Below are 11,520 nucleotides of genomic sequence, written 5' to 3' on the forward strand. Positions count from 1 at the left end.
TATTTGAAAACAGGCAGCGATGCCCGTTAATATACAAGCGATCCGCCGGCTATAGAGATGGTGGATCGCTTGTATGAGGCCCCGAGACGTGCGCCCCCCTCCGCGGATCCACCCCTTCCCCCCCTCCCGCTGTCAAGCTGGTCCCAGGCTCCGGTGTGAGCCCGGGACCAGCATACTGTCTGTGTCACAGGGGATCAGAGGGAGGTCGGTACACGAGCTCCCTCCGGTCCCCTCTCCGCTGTCAGAATGCGGAAGTGTTGTATATTACATCACTTCCGCATTCTCGTGTCACTCTCCAGCTTCAGATGCTGGAGAGAAGCTGATGAAGGAGATCTCTGCTTCATCAGCTTCTACAGGGGGGTCCTAGGTGACATTAGGGGTCTTGGAGACCCCTGATGTCTCCATAAAGAGGACCTGTCACATATTTTGCTATCCCATAGAGGCGTTTCTCAGCCCCCTCTGTGATGGCAATAAAGTTGTGAGAAAAAAAAGGAAAAAAATGTACAGTTTCCCCCAAATTTTTTTTAAAGTTGCCACCCCTACATACACGCATTTAAACATGCGTCAGGTGCGCATACCTGCGAAAATGACGATTGCGCCCATTACGCCGCACATGTTACATATCGCCACGAACGTCGGAATGAGAGCAATAATTTTAGTACCATCAATCACTGATAACACTAAACTGATGAGCGGTAAAAGCTTTTAAAGCGTCGCCTATGGCCAATTTTGGGTATGCTATTTTTTTGCGATTTAACGGGTGCACAAATTTTTAAGCTTGACATGTTTGGTGTCTATTTACCCGACGTGACCCGATCTTTTATATTTTTACCACAAAACTGGGTAATATTAGTTGTTTTATAACAATGTAAAAAAAACTTGTTTTTTTCAAAATTTTCAGTAATTTTTTCTAATTATAGTAAAAAATAAAACCCCCAGTGGTGATTAAATACCACCAAAAGAATAAAATTCATTTCAGTAAAACGTTGCATAACGGAATAAATGTCAAAGTACTGCAGCGCTGAATACTGAAAAATGGCCTGGCCAGGAAGGGGGTCTAAACACCTGGTCTTCAAGCGGTTAAAGAAACATCAACTGGACAGGTAAGAATTCCTGTTGTGATCACTGTTCCAGAGGCAACCTTGTTTATAGAGCATTCTGATGTCTGAGGTGCTGGAGGGTGGCCAGGTGTTGCCTACACTGCCCACCACTCTCCTGTATTTATGACCGCCTTTTAAACAACACATATGATAATAGATTGTAGAATATTATAACTTGTCAGTTGCTCATACACTTTTGTACTTGGGGCTACCAAGTTTTATTGCAATCGTTTGTAAAGTATAGACCTGATTAAGAGTTTGCACAAAGAAATCTTGAGTGCAGTAGAAAACTTGGTTAAAATGTGTTCCTGAAAATGATAGTATTGTACTGAGATGCTTTAGAGTTCACATTTAGAAGTGATGTCCCTGTGTATTAAGTTTCCTGATCCATACTTGTTTGCTTAAGCAAGATATCCATTTGACATTTGACTTGTACTGTGTCATTTTTTCAATACCTTAAAGCAGTATGTCATTGCACTGCAATAGGGAAGTTTAAAAATATCAATCCCTGCACAGCCTCTTCCCAGAGGAGCCTAGAGTGGGTCCTGTGATTAAAGTGATATTTACAGTCTGTAATGTTAGCATGCAAAGTGAGACCTTCTCTGAACAGATACTGTTACTGTGTAAGTAAACAGAATTTCACATGTCTGTGCCCTTAAATCTTTTGGTTAACCTATTCAAGACCCCAGGGTTTATTACTAGACCTATCATGCTGTGTCGAAATGAAAATGCATCTAAAGTCTGCATATGCAATGCAGCCATATATTTTTCTCCTAAAAGTGAAGCAGATATAAGCACCATTTCATTTATATTCCTTTAAAAATAATGTATTTTTACTTACAACAGTCGTAGGGTAAGTCGGTGCAGGCAGCGCGCGCCCACACAGACATCGTGGGACACAGGAGATGCAACAGTCAGCGCTAGGTCAGAGACCGGCACTGGGAGTGGGGGGGTGAAAATTTGACTTTTAATGTCGCTTATAAATTAGTTCTGAAAATATTGGTTGGCTGAGTGGCCTAGGTTCCAGTGCTTTCTGAGTTGTTCACCTGGAAATCGAAACTGAAGTCGAGTGACAGAAAAATAATAATCATCAAAGCCTCTAATTCTGCAAAAAACTAGCATTTTTCAGAACAAGTCAGCGATGGCAGGCTTTATATTTTCTCAGTTTTTGTTTCCTTTACAGGATTGTAGATGAACAGGTTAGTGATCCTTTGTAAAGGAAGAGGGTATGGGATTCAAAGTATGTGAGGCAGCCAGATGTGATGCGATTTGCCTTGTTTTATGGTGTGTGTGTGTGTGTGTGTGTGTGTGTGTGTGTGTGTGTGTGCGCGTGCGCGCTGGAGGTTGGGTAAGGGTTAAATTTTGTGTTCTGGTAAAAGTTGGGGAAACTCAAAAGCAATTTATTTATTTTTATAAAGAAAACATAGAATAAATAAAAGCTTTAAAAAGCCTTTTAAACAATGTTTCACTATTTTGTATAGAACACTGTGGGCTCAGTTCACAAGGATTATCGCATAGGTTCCCTCTCCTTTAAAAGAGCACTAGCTTTTGACTGACTTTCCCTTTAAAAGAACACTAGCTTTTGACTGACTTAAGGTAAAATCAGTCAAACGCTAGTGTTGTTTTAAGGAGAGAGAACATATGCGATAATCCTTGTGAACTGAGCCCATAGTGTTCTATACAACAAAATAGTAAATTGTTTAGAGATAAAAAGAAAAAACAGAAAACATAGAATAAATAAAAAACTGGGACAGACTGCATAACTTTCACACCTTCATTTACTTATTATGCAGGTTGATTCCTCACTAGGTCTGCTTTTTAATTTGCATAAAGACATTGCATTGTTTATAAACTTTATAACAACTTGCATCTTTGTGAATTATTCAAATATCTTTTCTTTTTTTTTTAACTGCTTGAAACCTCACCAGTATGTTTTTTACACTTGAAATTGCTTGCATGCATGTTGGAGAAAAATATCATCCAGTAAGACACAGGATTGTAGAATAGTCTGTGTGGGTCATACTGCTGCCTATAGGAGGTTTGGATACTGGCAAAATAAACTGTTAGGGCGCCCACACACCTTACGATAATCGTGGGAAATCCCGCGATCATACGATTATTGTAAGCTGTGTGGAAGCCGTGCGACCTCTACTACTGTAAGGTCGCACAACTTTTAACTTACGAACATGTTTGAAAACCCGCCCAGCATCGTACGATGTTCGGCGGGTGTGTAGCATGTTCGTAAGATAAAAGCCGGACGGGCTGGTGTGCGCAAGCGCACACTGCCCGTTCTGCATTGCGGTCATCGGAAGCCCGCAAGTACGATCTGCCTGTCCAAGATGGGCAGATCGTACGTTTTTTCAGTACCTTACAACCATCGCAAGACAAAGTCTTGCGATGGTTGTAAGGTGTGTGCCCAGCATTAAGCAACCCCCATATACCCATCTTAAGCCCTCATGCCTCAGTCCCCTATAGTTCTGTTTTTCCAGAAGCTATTGATCCTTTGACTTGACGCTGTGTTTTCTACTCTGCACTAAAACCTTCTGCATCAGGTTTTAGAGACCAAACTATTACACTCTTATGTAATGGAAGGTCTTGATGTTTTAATCTTAAAGTGACATTAAAGCCTCAGATTTTTTTACATAAACCAATACTGTAATGTGCGCCTTACTGTAATCCATGGTAGTTTCCCTTCTCTTTGCTGCTCTTCCTTTTAAATCCTCATGTCTTCTCATGCTTGGGGAGAACTTCTTCTCTTTTCAGCTCAGGGCCTCTTCCTGTAGTGCTGGCTCAGGTTACAAACCTATACAAACGTACACACAGACACCGTGTATCCATTCCTGAGACAAGGCAGTCTGCTGCAAAACAGAAGTTCTGCAGAGCATGAGAACAGATACAGATTTAAAAGGAAGAGCAGCAAAGAGAAGGGAAACAACCATGGATTACAGTAAGGCGCACATTACAGTATTGTTTTATGTTAAAAAATCTCAGGGTTTAATGTCACTTTAAAGGATTTTACTCATTTTCACTTAGACTCTGTCTTGAGATATACATTTGACTTGTCTAGTATTACTCTTCGTCCTATTTTGTGCTTATGTCAGAATGGATTAACTCATATAAAAAAGACCTCTCATTCTCAAGAATAGACCCACATACCCTGGAACTTCTGGGAAGATTGTGTAATACTTGACATTTTAGCTGTGAGGGTCTTCACAAGCCACCAAGCTTATTTCTCACATAGGCCTAATGTCTGTTCACATGCATAGAGCAGTCTGGCTATGTTCCTCGGAAGCTTGTAATAACACCAAGGCGCATTTGATTTACTCTCCCTTCAAGGGTAGACTCCTTTTTTTGGCTCTCACTGACCATTTCATTTCTACAGTTTGGGATAGATGATTGTCCAAAGAATCTATCCCGAACCACAGGTAAATGTTTCATGTACAATTACATGTGGACGGCCACTGACAAATGAGGAGCTGTTGGACACACCTGGGATGCTTGTCACAAGAATCTCTAGGTTCTTGCCGCAGGAATCCACAGCTACATCCTTAAAGGTGCCCATACACTGCACGATTATCGTACGCGATCGGTTTTTCGTACGATAATCGAGCAGTGTGAACGGAGACGTGCGACCGTTTCTACTGTACGGTCGCACGTCTTCTGTCGAACCAGCATGTTCGAAAACCAGCCGGGAATCGTACGATTCTCGGCTGGTTAGAACGGTGCTCAGAAGACAAATGCCGAGAGGGCCGGTGTGCGCACGCGCACACTGCCCGTTCAGCATTGCGGTCATCGGAAGCCCGCTCCTCAGGGGGGCGGGCTTGCGATGATCGAGAGTGCGATCTGCCTGTCCAAGATAGGCAGATCGTACGTTTTTTTTAATCCCTGTACAAGTCCCCCATACACAGCATCGCAGCCCTGCGCTAGGTGTTTAAAATTATGCTCTCAAACGGCAAACACTCACATTGGACCGCGCTGACCAATGAGAAGCGCTTCTTGGCAAGCAGCACTTCTCATTGGCCAGCATGGTCACGTCACGGCTCTCCAGTTGCATGGGCAATTTGAAATGGCTAGCACAAGACTGCGATGTTGTGTACGGACCGTACATCGGGAGCCGTGGAGGGGGAAGTGGCTTTCATTCACGGGTAATGGTTTGGGTTCTGAGAGGGAGCAGATCGGTGGTGCGGGTAATTCAAGTTTGCCAAATTTGGCCGGAAGAGTGGAATTACCCTTTTTCAGTCCATATTTTTTATTTTTTTAATCTGTCCTCCTTATCTTAACAGGCATCTATTCTAACCACTAGAAGCTGCCTTTTAGTTCCTGTGTATAACCTTGCTCCAAAGAAACCGCTAAAAATGTAGGAAATGGTAAAACATGATTTTTAGGTATGTTGCTTGAATAGGAACCCATAACAAACAAACATATAGTGGCGGTTTTTTAAACTTGACTGCACTATGTGCGTGTAAAGATACCGTATTTTTCGCTCCATAAGACGCACTTTTTTCCCCCCAAAAGGAGGGGGAAAAAGTGCCTGCGTCTTATGGAGCGAATCCCGACGCCCAAGACATGCAGTTTCGGGTGTCGGGCGAGTAGTAGGAGCCAGTGCTCGTTTAATACGAGTGATCTAATGAGATCACTCGTATTAAAACCGAGCAGCGGCGGCGATCGAGATAACCATAGAGCAGACGAAGAATGGACGTTCTTCGCCTGCTCTGTGTCATCACTGAGACCGTGGCGCTGTAATCACAGCACCACCTGTCTCAGCGGTCACTAACTGCAGCTTCTGTCACAGCTTCTGTCATAGAAGCTGTGTCAGAAGCTACAGTCTCGAGTGCTCCATAAGGCGCGCCGGACCTCCCTGCGTCCTATGGTCCGGTGCGTCTTATGGACCGCAAAATACGGTAACTAGTACTGTATCATTATGCCCCGTTCCCACTGCGCGATATGCAAATCGCGCGTTTGTTGCGCGATTTGCATATTGCGTGACATCGTGAGATTTGGCGCTTGAATCGCGGCTAAATCCGCTTCAAAAAGGGTCCTGCTGTAGCGACACACGACCCACGACAGCAGGACCCTTTGCCCCATTGGATTGCACTGGAGCGCGATATCGCGCGGTAATTTGCCGCGATATCGCGGGAATTACCGCGCGATAAATCGCTCAATGTGAACGGGGTCTTAACCCTGGTTCTGTGCCATTGCTATTCACAGATCTCTCCCTTTCTCCACCCCCCATCTGTGATTGGATTCATTGCCTTTTCAACTTCTGGTCATCCAGGCCAATGCGTTTATATTAACCCTGTATGCCTAATGCAGTTTGAGGCTAAAATTCCCAAAGAGTCTCAACTAAAAAGTGAGAAAACATTTGAGGGTTATAATTCTGCAAAACAAAATGCCACAGTTTACAATTTGTATTACGGTTATAGAATATGTACATAAATAATAATATCCTTTTATTTTCTGACCGCTAAACCAATGTTCAGCACTTGGTGGTGGTGGAGGTGCTTGGAATATAAACCAGAGTCCTCTTGAAAGTAGTAATTTAATCTGTCCTCCTTATCTTAACAGGCATCTATTCTAACCACTAGAAGCTGCCTTTTAGTTCCTGTGTATAACCTTGCTCCAAAGAAACCGCTAAAAATGTAGGAAATGGTAAAACATGATTTTTAGGTATGTTGCTTGAATAGGAACCCATAACAAACAAACATATAGTGGCGGTTTTTTAAACTTGACTGCACTATGTGCGTGTAAAGATACCGTATTTTTCGTTCCATAAGACGCACTTTTTTCCCCCCAAAAGGAGGGGGAAAAAGTGCCTGCGTCTTATGCAGCGAATCCCGACGCCTGAGACATGCAGTTTCGGGCGCCGGGCGAGTAGTAGGAGCCACTGCTTGTTTAATAAGAGTGATCTAATGAGATCACTCGTATTAAAGCCGAGCAGCGGCGGCGGCGATCAAGTTCAGCAGCAGGAGCCACTGCTCGTTCAATACGAGTGATCTAATGAGATCACTCGTATTAAAACCGAGCAGCGGCGACGATCGAGATCACCATAGAGCAGACGAAGAACGGAAATTCTTCGTCTGCTCTGTGTGATCACTGAGACCGTGGCGCTGTAATCACAGCGCCACCTGTCTCAGCGGTCACTAACTGCAGCTTCTGTCACAGCTTCTATCATAGAAGCTGTGACGGAAGCTGCGGTCTGTCGAGTGCTCCATAAGGCGCGCCTGACCTCCCTGCGTCCTATGGTCCGGTGCGTCTTATGGATCGCAAAATACGGTAATTACTTTCAGGTTTTACTTGCCACGGATGTACATAATGGAAAGGAAACTTGGTGGACCTTAAATGGATTCACTAACCAACTCAAGAAGGGTGGTAATGATTTACATATTTATTGCTTTTGCATTGGGTGTACTCTCCTTTTACTGTATCAAAGTTTATGTTTTGCCATTCCTTTAGCAGACAATAGAAATGTAATTATGACGAGCAGAAATAGGAGTGTGCTAATTAATGGTCTGTATAGAAAATGTTTGCATATACTGGATGTGAAAAGCTCCACCGACTTTTCATGCTTCTTTTTGTGTTCTATAACAAGAACCCAAAAGCTTTACATTTTATTCTAAAGCTGGCCATACACCTTACAATTATCTGCAGATTTTCTGTGGTCAGATGGAAAAAGTGCAACAGATTCCTCCATCTACACTTAAAGGTGCCCATATACTTTACAACCCTCGCAAGACCTTTGTCTTGTGAGGGTTGTAAAGTACTTAAAAAAGTACTTGGCCAGGCAGATCGTACTTGCGATCATCGCAAGCCAGCCCCCCTGAGAGGCGGGCTTCCGATGACTGCAATGCTGAACGGGCAGTGTGCGTGTGCAAACACCGGCCCGTTCGGCAGTTATCTCTCAATCATGCTAAAAACCAGCCGAAAATCGTACGATTCTCTGCTGGTTTTCCAACATGCTCGAAATACCAAGTCGTGCGACCGTACATTAGAAACAGCCGCACGCCTTCCATACACTGCACGATTCTCGTACGATCGCGGGATTTCCCGCGATTCTTGTACAAGAATCGTGCAGTGTATGGGCACCTTAACTGTGTGGATGGAGGAATCTCCACCTGGGCCAATATGTTGCACTTTTTCCATCTGACCACAGAAAATCTGCAGATAATTGTAAGGTGTATGGGCACCTTTTACTGAACAAACTGAAGGGAGGCTGATTGGTGGCCATGCACTGCTGCTCTAGATTTTGTCTGCTCCAGTTTTGATCAATTCCCCCCACTGCATTGTCAAGAAAAGGACTGGGGACTTAATAGTTTGGAGATTTATAATTTTCCTTTGTTGCCATGATGACCCTTATTTTATTTTTTCTCTGTCTTCTAAATAGCTTAACGATGGAGGGAAGGCTGCTAAAGCGTATATCGGGATCGGTGATGTTGTTCTTACCATTGATGGCATAAGAACAGATGGAATGACTCATTTAGAGGCACAAAACAAGATTAAAGCATGCACTGGATCATTGAGTTTGACTTTGCAAAAGTAAGTGTTTAACTGTCAGTATTTCACGTTCACGCCATTATAAAATGAGCAGCAAATTTTAAAGTTTAGGCCTTGTCTAGAAGAACTTACAAATATCTGTTAGCAGAATATATTGTAAACAAAAAAAAGTGTGTGTGTTTGACTAGAGTACACCAAGAAGAGCATAACATAGCCTCCAGCTGGCATTCTTCTTGGATACTTGTGTTGTGTACATACTTTATACACTGAGTGGCCAGATTATTATGACCACCTGACGTTTGTAGGCAAATTAGCTATAATTAGCTATAATTTTGCGCTGAAGTTGCTAGAGGGCCAGAGCATTATAAATAGGGAAGCAGGTTGTTTACCACGACAGTAGAAGTGATTTTTTTCTGAAGATATGGGTAAACAACGCGATTTAACAACCTTTGAACGTGGGATGATTGTTGGCGCTCGGAGCCATGGAGCGAGTATCAGCAAAACAGCAGAATTTGTTAAATGTTCAAGAGCAGCTGTTGTTAAAGTGTTTAAAGACTGGACTGTCAGCCGAAAATCTGGGTCTGAATGTGCGAATTGTGGCCGTCAGCGACTAGTCAATGTTAGGGCAGAACGGAGAGTGGCAAGACTGGTACAAGACAACAGAAGGGCAACAGTGCAGTGTCAGATTCCTTGCATCACCTTTCAACATCTCGTGGAGTCACGAGGCGGCCCAACAAAGTCATCTCGTGGAGTTATCTCGTGGCCCAACGAAGTACTGATGGGGTGGTCAGAATAATCTGGCCACTCAGTGTATATTCCATGTGTGTCTGTGAAATCCCGTGCTTCTGAATGATCACAGCCTCCCATTTTAATGAAGTGACCGGAACTATTACTCTTTGTGTCTCAAAGCTCTAAGTGTTCTACCTTGCTCACCCTACTGCTGTCTCTGTATGGCATCTACACAGCTTTTGGTCCCACAAATCCAAAATGAGCAAGGTGAATATTAATGTGAGTGCCATAAACGTTTCTTGCTGCCAGAGGGAGCAGGTGGTGCCAGAGATCATGTCGGGTACATTTTTTACTGAAAGCGCACGTTCTCAAGTGAAACTTTATTTATTTATTTTTTTTCCTTCAATAATCGAGACTTTAAAAATACATTCCACCAGAATTTCCTCATAGACTAGTCTGTTATATTAAATGTTATTTATAGAGCTTGCAAATATGTCGGATCACCACAGGGTAAGCATCGTCTGAGAAACGGATGCCCTGTGTTATTGTAAAGTAAAAATCAAGTGATTTGGTCCTTGGCCCTAGTTAGAGTTGACTTATTCATTTTTACTTCTATATATTATAAATGGAAGTGGTTGCGCCAGAACATTTATTTGCAATCTGTGATAAACTGGAGCCATCTGATTCTGCTGAGCATCCGTAATAAATTCTTCAGTGAAAATCTCTTCTACCACAACATGGAATTCCTATCATAGTAAGGGGCTGCTCCGCACATGTTTTCCTTTCCTACATCCAGCTTGGTTTGGTGGTAATTATTTCCTTTCCTTTTTACAGTGGACTTTTTACTGCAGTGTTGACAGTGGATTGTGTGATCTGTTCAGTTTCCTTTTTACTTCTTTTTTTTTTTCTGGGCTACGAGTAAACTATCAATCGGTGTAACCTGGCTCTGTTATGCAGCTTACTTTAATTTAAATGCTTTACAGGTATTCCACAGCTACCCCCCCCCTTCACTTTTCGCCCGGGGCCCGCGCCCCTGCTGCCCCCCCCGGTTGTTACGCCACTGTAATAAGCCACACATTTCCTTCCACTCTGAACTTTACATAAGAGTCAATACATCAAGAAGTATATGTCATTTTATTTACATGGCAATCCTAAATATCTCATAGGGGTGGAATTGTATTTTTCCACATGAAATGGATATTTAACAAAAAACAGCTATATTTCTCATGAATCAATTAATCTACATTTCTTTTCCTGCTCTCCTTAGTTGACCGTTCATAGAACCTCAGACTTATGCCTGACAAATACATTGAGTTATTTTACAGAGACCCTGTCACTTTTTGGCCTGAATTGCAAATGTGACTGGATCACTTTAAAGCCCACACTCAAACCCAGTTATTCACCTTTTACTTCGCTTTCCTGATGCTTCTCTATTGCAGCAAAACACCTGGTGTCGGAGCTTACAAGAAGCAATAATGTCTCCTCCGACTACTTGTGACCGGGTTTAGGCCTAGTAATAGGCTTCTAGGCCCGAGCAGTACATATGGGGGGAGGTCACATGCTCCCTCATACCTGGAAGCACCTGGTGTTTTGCAGTTGCCACCATGGAAGGAGAAGCGAGGAGTGATCTGAAGATAAGGAAAGCTGGATGGAGGGAGTTTAAAGAGACCCTGATTGGGCATAGTGACAGTCCCTTTAAGGAGAATTAATAACCCTGCATTATTTTCTAAAATATTGCATGTGGAATTTGCATTAATAATTTGAAGATATTAATTTTGTGGATTAGGGATAGCAATATTTGAGGGGCTCATGCATTCTTTTTAAACTCTACATATACTATTCGATTGCAAATGCATGCCTTCCAATGGAAAACACAGTATTTGACAAGAAAAGACTGCCTTTGACCTGATTGACCTGCAGATCAAACACATAGTAATGGGACATCTCTAAAGGTCAAATGCAGCATCTGAACTGCCATGTGTACTGCTCAATTGAAGTCAATGGGATCTTGATGACCTGCATATAGAACACACATCAAACACAGGAAAACACCCATCAGCCTGAGCCTGGATACAGATGATGAAAATATCACACATTAATGCAAATAATGCTTGCTGTGAAGCTTTGTATTTACCCCATAGTGTTTCTTTTCAATAAGGGAGGCAGAGGTTTTTTGTTCCTTCAAGATTACTGACCCCCC

General features: G+C 42.9%; 1 protein-coding gene across 2 annotated transcripts in view; it reads left to right on the forward strand.

The window, feature by feature from the left end:
* The window catches only part of PDLIM5 (PDZ and LIM domain 5), a 149,905-nt gene that overhangs the window by 45,975 nt on the left and 92,410 nt on the right, over positions 1-11,520 (forward strand). For both annotated transcript variants that reach the window (XM_018554498.1, XM_018554499.1), the window contains exon 3: positions 8,482-8,633. In XM_018554498.1, the coding sequence (XP_018410000.1) occupies positions 8,482-8,633 (152 nt within the window). The remainder of the gene's footprint in view (positions 1-8,481; positions 8,634-11,520) is intronic.

Source organism: Nanorana parkeri, unplaced genomic scaffold, assembly GCF_000935625.1.
Source record: "Nanorana parkeri isolate BGI_ZX_2015 unplaced genomic scaffold, ASM93562v1 scaffold162, whole genome shotgun sequence".
Lineage (NCBI taxonomy): Eukaryota > Metazoa > Chordata > Amphibia > Anura > Dicroglossidae > Nanorana > Nanorana parkeri.